General features: G+C 41.7%; 2 protein-coding genes across 4 annotated transcripts; both read left to right on the forward strand.

Moving 5' to 3' along the window:
• Positions 1 to 5,167: 5,167 nt before the first annotated feature.
• On the forward strand, positions 5,168 to 10,469 carry LOC121838618 (P2Y purinoceptor 14). 3 transcript variants are annotated; one of them, XR_002955716.2, is made up of 5 exons: positions 5,168 to 5,401; positions 7,315 to 7,679; positions 8,229 to 8,991; positions 10,183 to 10,246; positions 10,401 to 10,469. XR_002955716.2 is itself a non-coding variant. In XM_024442024.2 (3 exons), exons 1-3 carry the CDS (start codon positions 5,324 to 5,326, stop codon positions 8,965 to 8,967), a joined length of 1,182 nt encoding a protein of 393 aa, XP_024297792.1. In that variant the 5' UTR covers positions 5,169 to 5,323; the 3' UTR covers positions 8,968 to 9,542. The 3 variants fall into 3 exon arrangements, 2 of the variants coding, with proteins under 2 accessions (XP_024297792.1, XP_024297793.1); XM_024442024.2 differs by lacking the exons at positions 10,183 to 10,246; positions 10,401 to 10,469 and having other exon boundaries at positions 5,169 to 5,401; positions 8,229 to 9,542; XM_024442025.2 differs by lacking the exons at positions 5,168 to 5,401; positions 10,183 to 10,246; positions 10,401 to 10,469 and adding an exon at positions 5,423 to 6,337 and having other exon boundaries at positions 8,229 to 9,542.
• gpr171 (G protein-coupled receptor 171) lies at positions 10,442 to 11,564 on the forward strand. The gene is made up of 2 exons (XM_042295799.1): positions 10,442 to 10,815; positions 10,961 to 11,564. The coding sequence occupies exons 1-2, from the start codon at positions 10,442 to 10,444 to the stop codon at positions 11,562 to 11,564; spliced, it is 978 nt and encodes a 325-aa protein (XP_042151733.1).
• Positions 11,565 to 17,225: the final 5,661 nt, after the last annotated feature.

Consider the following 17,225-nt stretch of genomic DNA (forward strand, 5'->3'; position numbering starts at 1 on the left):
AGCAAAACAACCTCTCACTCAACATCAACAAAACAAAGGAGATGATTGTGGACTTCAGCAAACAGCAGAGAGGTAGCACCCCCATATCCACATCTACAAGACAGCAGTGGAGAAGGTGGCGTACACATCACGGACAAACACAGATCGGCTACATACCGTAGCTAGCTACACATCCATAGGCATTCAGTTATTTTTATCCTCCACTACACAATAAGCAAGTAAACAGTTAACTAGCTATGTTACTTCAGCTGCATTGCAAGGCAAGCTTACACAATTGTACATACAATTTGCAGTAAATGCTTTAGCTAACTAGATTCTTTACATCCACTGTTTCCCAAGACAACAGCCTGGTGTGCTGGTTTTCTCAGGAGTCCCTAAAACATTAAACAACACGAATTATGTCATACTCATGTCATTAGCTAGTCTGCTAACTTGCTAAATAGCTATATTTGTAAATTAACTTTATGTCAAAAAGATATGCACAATTGTTTGTCTCCACATTAACTAACATATTCCTCTCAATTGTTGATTTTTTGCTTGACACATTATGACATAACTGCTGACAAAACATGTAAGTAGTTATAATGTCTGACGGGCCGCGCCCCTCATTTCATGGTTGTGATTCCAGAACTATCTAGAAGAAAAAGAAACGCACACCTATTAAGACGAGGTGCTGGCTAGCGGAGTAGAAAACTTGAAAATAAAATAAAAGAGACCCGCACACTCTAGGAGCTCAGATGCAAAAATGTAATTACCAACGTTTCAACAGCCAAGCTGTCTTCATCAGGGTATAATCACAAACATTGTGGGATGACTCGTTTATATAGTGTCAAAAGACACAGGTGTCTGTAAATCATGGCCAAGAGTGGCCTAATATCATTGGTTAATAATCAAATATTAAAATGTCATACAAAGAACAGCATACAAACAACAAATGGATAGCATACGATCATAGATTAATTTGACTACACAAGCTTACAAACAATTACAATGGCAAAGTCACAATAATCACAAGAATGGCTTCAGATCAAAGTCTACGTTGAGACCGAAGGGCGCAAGGGTCTTTAAATTAAAGATCCAGGCAGCCTCTCGTTTTAACAATAAATTATCAAGGTCACCCCCTCTCCTAAGGAGGGTGACATGTTCGATGCCAATATAACGCAGAGACGAGATCAAGTGGCCTGCCTTCAAGAAGTGGGCCGCAACTGGATAAGTAAAGTTTTTACAATTAATGGTGCTACGATGCTCTGAGATACGTACTTTTAATTCGCGCTTTGTTTTACCTACATAATTTTTACCACAAGGACAAGTTATAAGATAAATAACTGCCTTAGTGGAGCACGTAATAACACCTTTTATTGGGATCGATTTCCCTGTTTGTGGGTGTTTGAAGGATCTACATTTATAAGTGCCATTGCATTGAGCACAGCATTACATTTGTAATTTCAATCCAGTAGGGGCGCAAATAGACGTTGTTCAGGAATATCTTGGGGTGGTGAATCAGAGTTTACCGATTGGTCTCTGAGATTTCTGCCCCACGAGAATACGACCAAGGGAAGGTCCGAAAACACATTACCGAGACTATCATCGGATTTTAGGATGTGCCAATGTTTGTGAACAATTCCCTTAATTTGTTCAGAGCACTTTGAATAGCGGGTAGTTAGAACGCAAGAATGCGTCTTTTTGCGAGACTGACCTTGAAAAAGGTCATGTCTCGTTTTGTTTTGAATTTTCTCAATGGCAATATTAATCTGATCATTCTTGTAGCCCCTCTCCTTGAACTTTCTTTGCGTCTCAGCCATATTTCTGTCGAAATTTGATTGTTTTTTGCAAATTCTTTTGATTCGGCTGAGAATTGGCTGTAGGGCAAACTATTTTTCAAGGGAAGTGGGTGACAACTATCAGCCCTCAACAAACTGTTACGATCAGTAGGCTTCCTGTGAAGATCAGTGTATAGAACATTATCTTCACACAAGATCAGAAGATCAAGGAAACTGATTTGACGTGTATCAGATTGCATAGTAAATCTGCCCTCCATAGAACAAAAATATCATCAATATACCGTTTCCAAATAATGTGAGGCAAGAAACCATTTTTGAGAGGTTTGAAAATAGACTGTTTCTCCATGTAACCCACATACAAATTAGCATAGTTAGGAGCCATGGGGGATCCCATAGCAGTACCTTTCGTCTGAATAAAGAAATCATTTAGAAACATACTATTTCAGCCAATGTTACAATGCATGCACTGGAAGGTAGTTCATTAGGGTCACGTTGCAGAAGAAAATGTTCCATAGCTTCAATACCGCCCTCGTGTGGAATATTAGTGTATAATGACTCAACATCAAAAGTAACTAACAAGGTATTCTCAGGGAGAGGATCAAGAGATTCAATGATAGAGATCCTACTACTGGTGTCCTTTACAAAGGAGGGGAGCTGTTCTGCGAGTGGTCTAATAAAAAAGTCAACAAAAGTAGATAGAGGGGCCGTTACTGCATCAATGCCTGCTACAATAGGGCGCCCTGGAGGTTGTGTAACATTCTTGTGTAATTTCGGTAAAGTATAGAAAGTGGCAATTTTAGGGTGTTGAATAGACAAAAAAGCATGTTCTTTTTTGGTTATCTGACCAGAACTTAAATACCCATCTAGGACAGTAAAGATAGTATTCTGAAATTGGGAAGTGGGGTCACTTCTGAGTTTCTTGTAAAAGGTGTTGTCAAGCAGCTGTCTATGACACTCATGTACATAAACTGTCCTATCCATGAGTACAACCGACCCACCCTTATCAGCAGGACATATAAGGACTGACGTATCGGATTGTAAATCAAGCGAAGCTTGTTTTTTATTCTTAGGTAAATTATGGAAAGATTTGGATCCCTGTTTATTCTTAAGGAGATGTCCAACATCATTTTCCACAAGTCTGCAATATGTCTCGATAGAGTGATTGCGATTGGCTGGAGGTATAAAATAACTCTTGCTTCTAAAAGGAGTCGGAGTATGTGCAGGAGAGCAACCTACTGGTTAAATATAAGTGTCAGAATTAGGGGAGTTAAAGTATTCCCTTAAACGGATGTTTCTAAAAAAACAGAGAGGGGGTGACCTTGATCATTTATTGTTAAAACGAGAGGCTGCCTGGATCTTTAATTTAAAGACCTTTGCCCCCTTCGGTCTCAACGTAGACTTTGATCTGAAGCCATTCTTGTGATTATTGTGACTTTGCCATTGTAATTGTTGTAAGCTTGTGTAGTCAAATTAATTGATGATCGTATGCTATCCATTAGTTGTTTGTATGCTGTTCTTTGTATGACATTTTAATATTTGATTATTAACCAATGATATTAGGCCACTCTTGCTCTCCTGCACATACTCTGACTCCTTTTAGAAGCAAGAGTTATTTTATACCTCCAGCCAATCGCAATCACTCTATCCAGACATATTGCTAATGCTAATTTGTATGTGGTTTACATGGAGAAACAGTCTATTTTCAATCCTCTCAAAAATGTTTTCTTGCCTCACATCATTATTTGGAAACGGTATATTGATGATATTTTTGTTTTATGGAGGGGTGATGCAAAACAGCTCCAGGCATTCCATGCTTTTCTTAACTCCTGTTCTGAGTCTGAGCATCTGAGATTTACTATGCAATCTGATACACGTCAAATCAGTTTTCTTGATCTTCTGATCTTGTGTGAAGATAATGTTCTATACACTGGTCTTTACAGGAAGCCTACTGATCGTAAACAGTTTGTTGAGGGCTGACAGTTGTCACCCAAATGTAATGGCTGTGCTCAATGCAATGACACTTATAAATGTAGATCCTTCAAACACCCACAAACAGGGAAATCGATCCCAATAAAAGGTGTTATTACGTGCTCCACTAAGGCAGTTATTTATCTTGTCCTTGTGGTAAAAATGATGTAGGTAAAACAAAGCGCGAATTAAAAGTAGGTATCTCAGAGCATCGTAGCACCATTAAGTGTAAAAACTTTACTTATCCAGTTGCGGCCCACTTCTTGAAGGCAGGCCACTCGATCTCGTCTCTGCGTTATATTGGCATTGAACATGTCACCCTCCCTAGGAGAGGGGGTGACCTTGATAATGTATTGTTAAAACGAGAGGCTGCCTGGATCTTTAATTTAAAGAACCTTGCGCCCTTCGGTCTCAACGTAGACTTTGATCTGAAGCCATTCTTGTGATTATTGTGACTTTGCCATTGTAATTGTTTGTAAACTTGTGTAGTCAAATTAATCTATGATCGTATGCTATCCATTTGTTGTTTGTATGCTGTTCTTTGTATGACATTTTAATATTTGATTATTAACCAATGATATTAGGCCACTCTTGGCCATGATTACAGACACCTGTGTCTTTTGACACTATATAAACGAGTCATCCCGCAGTGTTTGTGATTATACCCTGATGAAGACAGCTTGGCTGTCGAAACATTGGTAATTACATTTTTGCATCTGAGCTCATAGAGTGTGCAGCTCTCTTTTATTTTATTTTCATGTGGTTCCGGAACTGACATGGCCATTCAATTTTTAGCATACACATTTCAACAACATGCTGGTTAATGTTGAATAAAAAAACTGTGATATAAGAAGAAAAAGAGTCAAGAGTTCAAGACTGTACATACCGGTGTTGAGGGGAAACAAACTACTTATCCCATACAGCATTGAGGTATGTGTCGTCCAGTCACAGAGCAGATGCAAGTCACGTGATCTGCTGTCAGCTGCCGTTATGTATTCGCTCGCAGATCATGTGGCTTGTATCTGCTCTATGATTGGACAATACAATCCGCAAGGCTCACTACATCAACATACGAATATCGCTATCGCTAATATTTATTATCACAACGGGTTCCAAGCATTGAGGATCCACTTCCTGGAACTGATTGTCGGTGCCCTATCATCCTCCTCATGTTCACTCATTTCCCCATTCACCTTCAAGTTACTGTATAAGGGGAAATAAAAACATAAAACCTGCTAGCTTGATATACCACTGGGGTATTTATATGGTTCTTACTGAATTAAATGTATTTGTTGGATGTGTGTGAGTTGATGACAACTCCAGGCAGTGCTACAGCTTGTTTGTATCAAACTGCACAGACAAGGGCTGCGTTTCAAACACGTAAAAGACACATCTTCCTCCACTTACCCTCGCCTTATGCCCTTGGGGGAATCCCAGCGGCCATATTTGTCGTCGGTCCAAACAATTAGCCAAGCAAGGGAAGTTGGCAACGTAAGCCCCTCAGCCCTCGTTTGTGATCAAGTGTACAATTCTGTTCACTCCGGGGCCTGAAACACCCCATAACTCAATTTGCGATGATTGTATTACATCCGCTCAGAAAAGTCAGACAAAACTTAAAACCAACATCAATATGGAGAAGTCAACATACAAGTGTAAGTAAAAACGAATGTAAATAAGTTATGCTACTAATGCATATGACGGCACAAACACGTAACGTAAAAGTAAGGATGTTTTTGTTTGGTTAGCTTTTGGAAACATTAGATAGTGCATACAACTTTCCCGGACATTATCATTTCTGATTTACCAGATATTGTCGAATGGCTAGTGCTCGATGTCTGCGGATGCATTGTCTTCCAGCCAATATATGAAATACAATCATAATTGACTGTAGCGCATATAAAACACACACAGCAGCTATGGGTGGTTCCATGATGACTGAAAACACAACCGTGGGACGAACGAGTGACGAATCTCCGGGCAAGGAATTTATTCCTCCCTCACCCATTGCCTTGCAAGTGTCAATTCATCATACTTCATGATACGTCTTCTGAACTGTCCACTTAATTTGAGGGCTGAGGGGAGAGGGTGTGTCTTTTACTTGTTTGGAACACAGCCAAGTAGGGAATTCAAGAAGTGATGTTTCTGTGGATGCTCCAGATGACCTTATCACACCATCGTAATGAACTCAATTTAGTGAGGCGAACTGCTACGGGGCAAAAAGTATATATTTGTCAAGCGACCTCTTGATTTGACTTCCAAATGCAGTATCTGAGACCTGCATTTATAGTATTGACTGATGACCTATTTAGCTATCACTACATCACTGTGTCTTGACTAGACAAATATTTCCATGCGCCCTCTTCCTCTCTAGAACACATGCACGCTCACACACATGTACACACGTGCATTCAGGCATTCTTACTCTCGCTCTCTGTCTATCACCAACACACACAGAGACACACACACACCCGCATTAATACGCATTCACACTACCTCATGAAAAAGGAAGTTGTAGAGAATATAGAGAACATACTTTGATCTAACCAGGCGGTCCAGCTGATACTGTATCTTTGGAACAGAAAAAAAGGGTAAGAGATATATTCATAACATTCTCTATTACTTAGTGATAACTTAATAATTCTGCAACAAATGAGTGAAAGATTTTTTTAAGTAACAGCTTAAGAGAGCAATAGTGGAGCGATGCAGATGAGCATATCTATTTCCCTGTCAGTTAAGTATGTTGTACATATCATGGTAGTACCACTTTCATGCATAAGCATGAATAAACAATGTATAGTTTACATTCTATTCATAAATGAGTATTTTCAAATGTATACTATTACTTATAAGCAGTTATAATGATTTATTGATGACTACTACAAAGCTTAACCAAGATCATTCATTAATTGTTGGAGATTGACAAAGATGCTGTAAGGAACTGAGGCAGAAGAACGTTGATATTCGAGGATCTGTATAACAGATAGATAGGAGGGTTGTTCCACGAATAGAGAGACATTTGTGTCCCTTTGATATTTTAATTCATTTGAACACAGGCCACATGGAAAATTCAATAAATATATATATTTTTTATATGAATAATGACTTGCTAAAGTGCCAAAATGTATCATTTTGAGATGCCCCTCTGTGCATCCTCTGTGACTTCTAGGAAGATTTTTAACCACTTAACACCAGACCTTTTCCAGGATTTTCACCATAATTGTAAAGCCCTAGTTGTATTATTGCTTTGACAAAGTCATTTCTGAAGATTATTATGTAATTCATGTGATTAGATGAATCACTAATCACATACAAATAAATATTCTTAAGAATCCTGTCCCTCAATTTAAGGTCAACCTTGTTACGTGAACTGGCCTCCCTTTTTAATATGGTGCAACTTTAAAAATAAAAAGCTGGTTCTACTATTTTTGGCTATTTTGTGGTGGAAAACTGAGCACGTCGAGCGTAACACGTCAACCATGTTACCCATAGATAGACGGGCTAGAAATGTTTTAATGATTCAATTTTGGGAGGAATGGACAGCTATTTCAATACATCCTTTGTACAGACCATGAACTACACTGTGGGAAATGGTTCTGGGTCGGCCTCTTGCGGCTTGATGGAGATCTCCGCCCACCCATTCTTCACCGTAACCTACTCCCTGGTCTTCCTGGTGGGCGTGGTTCTCAACGGCTTCACGGTGCGGGTCTACTTCTGCCGAGCCCAGCGCCACCAATCCAGCGTGACAGTATATATGCAGAACCTGGCAGCGGCAGACTTCTTCCTCAGCCTGTGTCTGCCTCTCCGCATTGCCAACTACGCCACCCACAACTCGACCATCATGCGCCATGTGTACTGCAACTTTGGAGCTACGGCCTTCTACCTCAACATGTATGCCAGCATCCTCTTCATGGGCTACATCGCAGCCAACAGGTATTTATTGATAACTGACAAGTCCATGTCTGTCAGCCTGTATGCCATGGATTTGGTTGTTCTGTCTGATAGCACAGGCAAGAGGTTCTATAAAGAGGGAAATAGCAGTGGAAAAAATTCATGAGAATGCCCCTGCTAGCCAGCATAAATGGTTGAGACATTTTCCCATTGTTTACAACAGATACTGTAGGTGTTGTGTATATATAATCTTTATCCATTAAATTTTTTTGGACTGTAAAGAGAAAAGGCCAGCTGACCCTATCAAATTACTTTCCCATGTCCAGTGACACAACTACAGCAATCTTGTTTGATTTGGATATGTGAATCAAGTTGAATAGTCTTCTTGTGATGCTGCGTAAGTGTCGTCAGTGCTAGCTACCCTTCAAATGTATCTTTTTTGTTGTTGCAAATTTCACCTTCAAAAGGTGCACATTTCACTGACACCATTCAGGTTGGCAGCCATGTTCATGAATACAACATCAGTAAGACTCAGTAATGAGTAAGTTCTCAATTCCTCTTACCCCTGCTAAGCCATCCTACTGCCTACAGGTACCTGAAGATCGTCCGTCCTCTGGAGACCCACACCCTGCAAACGGTGCGCGCTGCCCACTACATCTCCATGGCAACCTGGGTCACCCTTCTGGCTTCATCATCTGCGTACCTGACCGTATCCCTCCTCACCACTTGGGGTGCAGATCTCATCCCCGGTACCATAGGCTGCGACTCCCTCCACAGCACCCAGCTTCTACTGCTCTACAAGATAATCCACAGTTTCTCGGCCGCCATCTTCCTCTTTGTTCTGTTTTCCCTCGTCTTCTTCTACTGGGGCACCATCCTCAGGCTGCAACAGGCGCAGCTGAACCAGCAGAAACATCCTTCCTGTGGATCCGGAAGGAACCTCAGCCGCTCCAAGAGAAACATGCTAGTTCTGGTCACTATGTTCTGCGTGTGCTTTGTGCCGTACCACCTGGTGCGCCTGCCCTACGCCTTCATCCGGCCCTTCTTGCACAGGTGTTACTGGCATCAGGCCTTCTACTACATGAAGGAACTGACAGTGCTGCTGTCAGTCCTCAATGCCTGCCTGGACCCACTCATCTACTTCATCTTCTGTAAGACCTTCAGGGCCCAGCTGGGCATGCAGAGGCGTCTTAGTATAACAATGGCACAGCCAGACAGTACAGCCCCACCGCCAGGAGCTAGGAGAATTAGCCAGGGGAACCTGACCACCCTGCCATGCACCCAGACAAGGACGTCGTTCAGCATGTCGAGACGGGCCAGTGTAATTTAGGACACACCGCACTGCCCTCCTCTGGTACATTTTCTATCTACTAGAAATTATTTGAACTTTGTATTGGGGAAAAAAAGATAAACTGCCTAGAATGTCAATACTTGTTTTGGAGACTAAAATGTGCTAATTTGATGTCTCTACTCAATACAGAATATGACATGGGTTACCTATGGGCATCCTTTGGTATAGATAGAACATACATTTGCCTATTTGCCTTGTACTGCTATTTTGCCCTGTTTGAGAGCCTAGACCTCAGACTTAAATTTTCCTGATAAACTCAGACGACAGCTTGACTATATGTAACCTGTGGTTTACCTTAGTGATTTAGACGGAGAAATATATTGTTTGGCCTTGTTTCTGTCCCCAACCTCTCTATTCAACCTACCTGCACACACACTCTTAATAAATGGCTCTAGCATTGTTGTTGACAAAAGTACAGTATTAATCATTGTGCGTTCAATCAATCAAATCATGGCAACACGTACAGCCAGATAAAACACCAAGGTTAGTGTCTGTGCACTTCATGTCTTACGTATTTGTATCAAGCTCCAATAAATGATACACATTAGAAATGAGTACCTGTCATAATTTCCATGTGTGATCAAAAGCACAGATTAGGGAACAGAAATGACACTTCTCTATTGAGCACATCTTATTTCTGTGCATCAGTTCCTATAGCAGATACAGACCGCCGAAACCCACCACAGAATTTCATGTCCTCAAAATGTAAAACCTTAAAAGCATAACATAATATAGCTAAAAGCTTTTTGTTTTTGTGTGGTATGAGGAAGGCTTTTACAAGAGGAAGTCCAACATACAGAATGCCAAAACAATATTGTAGCAAATAAACCTAAAAATAAAATATGCAATTAAAGTGCATCCTCTTTTAAAGCGTTAGATTATATCTCAGTTTCTAATGCTAAATAGACGTGTCAAATAGGACATTTCAACAAAAAATAGGATTGTTTCAATCTACTGTACAAATGGTGAGATAATGTCAAGCAAATGTAATCCTTGGGTATAGTGGGATAAAAAAAATTTTTTTTAAATGGTTAGATTGTTTACAAATTGGTGAGATTCAGAATGGAAATATTTTTCTGGCTTCCTTTTACCGGTCCCTGACTGTCTAGGATGTGTCGTCTGGGTATATACGCTAAAGAAGTTGAATATGAAACTCATAGTGTTCACCACTTCCTGTAATCTCATTTTAAACAGACAGTGACTTCGGTGACTCAGCTGAAAACCAACAAACAGACACAACGGAGGAGTGACATTTAGAGTAAGGTTCTCATTATTTATTTTTTAAACAAGGTTCATAGGTGTTGTTCTAAGATCACTGCAAGTACACTTGTTTATGTTTTGCTGGCTGGCCTCAGTTTTCTAAACTGATCAAATTTGTATGACCTAACCACATGTGGATTTTTTTTTGTCAGTCAAAGGTGCATGTTGTGTTAGACTATCTACTCCCCAATTGATGATGACGCTTCCCACAAACTCCACCGATGACACCCTCCCTCAGTGTGTTGTCAATGACCAGATGGAGCCTTTCAGCGTGCTCTACATCCTGGTCTTTCTCACCAGCATAGCTGCCAACCTGGTGGCTCTGTGGGTGTTCATACACAGCTACAATGACAAGAAGAGCATCAATGTCTACCTGGTCAATCTCCTGACCGCTGACCTCCTGCTCACCCTGGCCCTGCCCTTCAAGGTGGCCAAAGACCTGGGTGTGTCACCCTGGGGCTTCATGGTCTTCCACTGCCAGGTGAGCGCCGTGGTAGTCTACATCAGCATGTATGTGTCCATCTTCTTCCTCACCTTCGTCAGCATTGACTGCTACATGCAGATCAGGTATTATTATGGTTTTTGAAACTGTCTTTTGATAATTATTGTTAATTATGGTGTAAGGATTATTAGCATTTTTTTGGTTAAATGTTTTGCTAGAATTAGAGGCACTTTAAACAGTGATTGATTGATTTATTGATTGATTGACCAGCCAGAGCTCCAGACTGTTCCGTATACAAGAAGTGGGCTTCGCCAGGCTGATGTCAGTGACGGTGTGGCTACTTGTGCTCCTCATCATGGTGCCCAACATGGCCCTGCCCATCCAGGACGTCCCAGAGAGGAAGTTCCTGAGCTGCTCCAAGCTGAAGCAGGAGGTGGGACTCCACTGGCACGGCCTCGCAGTCTTCCTCTGTACCATCCTGTTCCTCAACGCGTCCACGGCTGTCCTCGTCTCCAATGGTCTGGTGCTAAAGAGGTTGCTGGCGAGCAGGAATGACCCTGAACAGTGGCGCCATGCTCGCCGTGCAACCGTCAATGTTACGGTGGTGACGGCAGCGTACGTGGTGTGCTTCGTGCCATACCACGTGGTACGGACGCCCTATACGCTGGCCCAGACCGAGGTCATCACTCCAGACTGCCAGACCAAGAGGCACCTCTTCTTGGCCAAGGAGTCCACATTACTGCTGGTGGTGCTGCATCTCTGCCTGGACCCTGTGCTCTACTACTACTTCTCCAAGGCATTCAGACAGAGGGTCAGGGAGGTGTTCAGGAGTAGGAGGAGCAGACGGGATTCGAACACCATCCCAAGCCAGTGAAGACTTGAAGCTACAGCCAATAACTGCCAAGGAGTAGGAGAGAGAGAGGGGGTGACAGAGATAAAGAAACAGAGAATGACCGCCGTATGAAAAACATTTTACCAACCACTTTACAATAGAGTAGCCTGTAGGCCTAGACAAAAATGATTCTTCGCTGTGAGGTGTTTTATGCAGTCCCATGATGTTGTGATGTTATGATTGCATTGTTTTACATTTCATTGTTGCATGATCACACTGAATTAAAGTAACAGATGATTGCTTCTTTTTTCGCTAAATTCCTGCATTTCAACACATTTTGACACAGTGCAGAGAAAAATGTCTAGTTTTATAATGGTATTCTACACATTTTGTCATTAGATTAAGAGAAAATGTTTCACTTTTAAAGCTAATTTCCTGCAATTCTACAATTTTTTTGTTATGGGGCAGGATCCCACCCCCTAAGTTTTATAGCTCATCTCATGCTTTTGTTCATATCTTGCTAGCACACGGTGTCCCTGACTAGCAAGCTAGCTAGTTAGCTAACACACAATGTCGCTTTAGCCTCTCACCTGCTGTGCTAGCGGGAGGCAGGGGCGACCGGTAGACAGTGTCCTTCTCCCACGCCTGTCTGGCATGGTTTTCTCCGGTATGCAGCAGACGGGAGGTGTGGGTGACACCGTGTACTAACTAACTAAAAGTAGCACAAAGTGTTGCTAACTAGCTAGCTAGACCCACCCTAGCTAGTTAGTTAGTTAGCACATGGTGTCGCCCCAGCCTCCGGTAGACAGTGTCCTTCGCCACCTGTTGTCCCGCAGTTCTGTTAACAAAAGTGGGGACAGGTGTTTGGCAGGTGGGAGCGAATGACAGTCTACTGGTTAATACTTTTATTTCCCTTTTGACCTGCATTCAAAAGTGTTACAAGCATGAACCAGGCCCTGCTTTTGTGCAGTGTGTCATGTGGTCAATTTAACTTCCATCAATCCAAAAATCAAGCGCAATCAACTTGACATTCAGGACTCTGCTTGAAGAACACGTGAGAACATGTCTGGAGAAGGATTGGCAGGGGTGGTAGCAGAGAGAAATTGCAATTCGATTGAAGGGGAATGGGCAAACAATCAAACTTTACTTGGCGTGATGGCAGTTCAGCCCAGCTGTAACTGGGTCAGAGACGGTAGGAGATAGTGACTGAGAAGAAAGCAAAGCAAGTACGCGCATAGCGGTACAAATAAAGGGGAGAGAGGGAAACATAAAAAACAAAGCAGGAGAGAAAGGGAGTAGGGATTTGAAGGGGAGCACGAGGTCTATGGAGGATATGAAGAAAAGGATGATTGAGGAAAGCAATATAGTTTCCAACGTCAGAGGCAGTTCAGTGGTAGAGAGTGCTGAGGAGGAAGGGCAAGATAAGTTGCGAGGGGATCATGGAGGTCAGGAGGAGCTTAAAGTGATTCTGAGGTTCAGGGAGGAAGGGGGAGTTGGGGCAATGAGTCCGATAAGATTGACGGCTGTGATAAAATAGTTGATTGGGGAAGTTGTCAATACAATAGGGTTAAGAGATGGGAGCTTGTTTGTGTTCTGTAAAGACATGGGGTGGAGGCAAAAAGCTCAGAGTGAAGCAAATAGGGAACTGTAAGGTGGTGTTGAGCAGCTGGACTGATCAAGCATTGGGGTGATAACAGGAGTGCCTGTGAGTGTTAGCACTAAAGAGGTAAGTTACATTTTTAGAAGAAGCGTTCCAGTGAATTTTCAAAGATGGCAAGCAACAAGGGATGAAGTGAGGGTAGATAGCCCGTCTATTCTGTTGCATTTCACGGACAGGATACTTCCAAATAAAGTAACCACAGGATATATGAGTTATTATGTGAGGGCTTATGTACCCAAGCCTTTAAGATGTTCTAACTGTCAGAGGTTTGGGCACGTGGCAACAGCCTGTAAAGAGAGAAAGAGGCGTGCCAGGTGTGGAGGGGAGCATGAGTATGGGAACTGTGTCAATGGTGTACAACCAAAGTGCTACAGCTGTGGGGGTGCTCATAGTGTGGTGTATGGTGGTTTTTGAGGCAATGAAGCAGGCAGCGGAGGTGCAACAAGTGAGAGGGGAGAGAAGGGTGTCATATGGTGAGGCAGTGAGGGAGGTCCAGGTCCAGGGAGATACAGGTTCAAGGAAGAGATGGGTTGGAGCATCTAGACCAGGGATAACGGGGCAGGTGGGCAGAGATCTCATATACAGTTGAAGACGGAAGTTAACTGTACATACACCTTAGCCAAATACATATAAACTCATCTTTTCACACTTCATGACAATTAATCCCAGTAAAAATGATCTGTCTTAGGTCAGTTAGGATCACCACTTTATTTTAAGAATGTGAAATGTCAGAAAAATAGTAGAGATAATGATTTATTTCAACTTTTATTTCATCACATTCCCAATGGGTCAGAAGTTTACGTACACTCAATTAATATTTGGTAGCATTGCATTTAAAATTGTTTAACTGGGTCAAACATTTCGGTTAGCCTTCCACAAGCTTCCCACAACAAGTTGGGTGAATTTTGGCCCATTCCTCCTGACAGAGCTGGTGTAACTAAGTCAGGCTTGTAGGCCTCCTTGCTTACACAAGCTTTTTCAGTTCTGCCCACACATGTTCTATAGGATTGAGGTCAGGGCTTTGTGATGGCCACTTCAATACCTTGACTTTATTGTCCTTAAGCCATTTTGCCACAACTTTGGGGTCATTGTCCATTTGGAAGACACACTTGCGACCAACCTTTAACTTCCTGACTGATGTCTTGAGATGTTGCTTCAATATATCCACATAATTTTCGTCCCTCATGATGCAATCTATTTTCTTTAGTGCACCAGTCCCTATTGCAGCAAAGCACCCCCACAACATGATGCTGCCACTCCCGTGCTTCACGGTTGGGATGGTGTTCTTCGGTTTGCAAGCCTCACTCTTTTTCCTCCAAACATAATGATGGTCTTTATGGCCAAACAGTTCTATTTTTGTTTCATCAGACCAGAGGACATTTCTCCAAAAAGTACGATCTTTGTCCCCATGTGCAGTTGCAAATCGTAGTCTGGCTTTTTTATGGCGGTTTTGGAGCAGTGGCTTCTTCCTTGCTGAGCGGCCTTTCAGGTTATGTCGGTATAAGACTCGTTTTACTGTGGATACTTTTGCACCCGTTTCCTCCAACATCTTCACAAGGTCCTTTGCTGTTGTTCTGGAATTGATTTACACTTTTCGCACCAAAGTAAGTTCATCTCTCGGAGACAAAACGCGTCTCCTTCCTGAGCGGTATGACGGCTGTGTGATGTCAAGCGAAGAGGCACTGAGTTCGAAGGTAGGCCTTGAAATACATCCACAGGTACACCTCCAACTGACTCAAATGATGTCAATTAGCCTATCAGAAGCTTCTAAAGCCATGACATAATTTTCTGGAATTTTCCAAGCTGTTTAAAGGCACAGTCAACTTAGTGTATGTAAACTTCTGACCCACTGGAATTGTGATACTGTGAATTATAGGTTAAATAATCTGTCTGTAAACAATTGTTGGAGAAATTACTTGTGTCATGCACAAAGTAGATGTCCTAACTGACTTGCCAAAACTATAGTTTGTTAACAAGAAATTTGTGGCATGGTTGAAAAATGAGTTTTAATGACTCCAACCTAAGTGTATGTAAACTTCCGACTTCAACTGTACATAGATAAGAGAGTGCTGGTGAAGTTTAGCTATCAATAGCACTGCTAAAGTAGTCTAAAACAGAGAGGATTCAGCTAATAGTGAAAGTGGCTGGGAAACATCTGAGTATGACAGGATTGACATGGGAAGAGTTTTGAGATTACCTCAACCAGCCGAAGCTGGAGTTTTGTATTACTTGATTTTAGTTATGGTAGTAATACTGCAATGGAATGCTCAAAGCCTGTTGGCTAATGGGCAGGAGTTCAAGCAGTTTATTGTGGATATGCCAGCAAGGCCTACCTGAAGTAACTGACCGTGCTGCTGTCAGTCCTCAATGCCTGCCTGGACCCACTCATCTACTTCATCTTCTGGAAGACCTTCAGGGCCCAGCTGGGCATGCAGAGGAGTCTTAGTACGACAATGGCACAGCCAGACAGTACAGCCCCACCACCAGGAGCTAGGAGAATTAGCCAGGGGAACCTGACCACCCTGCCATGCACCCAGACAAGGACGTCGTTAAGTATGTCGAGACGGGCCAGTGTCATTTAGGACACACCGCACTGCCCTCCTTCTGGATCATGTGCCAGTACAGTTGAATCTGTTGAAAATGGCAGTTGTAAAGGAACTTCTGAATGTAATTTATTGCCACAAACTCATCGGATGCTATACACGTAAAACTGTTTTCCTTTGCTAATCTGTTTACTCTAACTATTTCTGTATATATTGTACATTGTCTACTGTATATATTTTTCCCAGCATCTCTTCCACATACCTAGAAATGATTAGAACTTTGTATTGGGGGGGAAAAAATGGAACTGCCTGGAACATAAATAAATATATATTATAAAATACATATATTGAGGCTAAAATTGGCTAACTAAAAATGTGATGTCTCTACTCAATACAGAATATGAAATGGGTTACCTATGGGCATGCTTTGGTCTAGATAGAACATACATTTGCCTATTTTCCTTGTACCGCTATTTTGCCCGGCTGAGAGCCTCGACCTCAGCTATAATTTTTCCTTGAATAATAAACTCAGACGACAGCTTGACCTGACTATATGTAACCTGTGGTTTACCTTAGTGATTTAGACGGAGAAATATACTGCTTGGCCTTGTTTCTGTCCCCAAACTCTCTATTCAACCAACCTGCACACTCATTGTCCTCTTAGTCAATGGCTCTAGTATTGTTTTTGACAAAAGTACAATATTAATCATTGTGCGTTCAATCAATCAAATCATGGCAACACGTACAGCCATATAAAACACCAGGGTTAGTGTCTGTGCACTTCGTGTCTTATGCATTTGTAGCAAGCTCCAATAAATGATACACATTAGAAATGAGTACCTGTCATAATTTCCATGTGTGATCAAAAGCACAGATTAGGGAACAGAAATGACACTTCTCTATTGAGCACATCTTATTTCTGTGCATCAGTTCCTGTAGCAGATACAGACCGCCGAAACCCACCACAGAATTTCATGTCCTCAAAATGTAAAACCTTAAAAGCATAACATAATATAGCTAAAAAGCTTTTTGTTTTTGTGTGGTATGAGGAAGGCTTTTACAAGAGGAAGTCAACATACAGAATGCCAAAACAATATTGGAGCAAATAGTAACACCTAAATATAAAATATGCAATTAAAGTGCATCCTCTTTTAAAGCCTTAGATTATATCTCAGTTTCTAATGCTAAATAGACCTGTCAAATAGGACATTTCAACCAAAAATAGGACTTGTTTCAATCTGCTGTACAAATGGTGAGATACTGTCAAGCAAACGTATTCCTTAGGTACACTGAGATAAAAAAAAAAATTAAAAAATGGTTAGACTGTTTTTCAAACTACAAAATGGTGAGATTCAGATTGGAAATCTTTTCGGCTTCCTTCTACAGGTCACTGACTGTCTAGGATGTGTCGTCTGGGTGTATACGCTAAAGAAATTGAACATGAAACTCATTGTGTTCACCACTTCCTGTAATGTCATTTTAAACAGACAGTGACTTCGG

The sequence above is a fragment of the Oncorhynchus tshawytscha genome, linkage group LG13, assembly GCF_018296145.1.
Source record: "Oncorhynchus tshawytscha isolate Ot180627B linkage group LG13, Otsh_v2.0, whole genome shotgun sequence".
Lineage (NCBI taxonomy): Eukaryota > Metazoa > Chordata > Actinopteri > Salmoniformes > Salmonidae > Oncorhynchus > Oncorhynchus tshawytscha.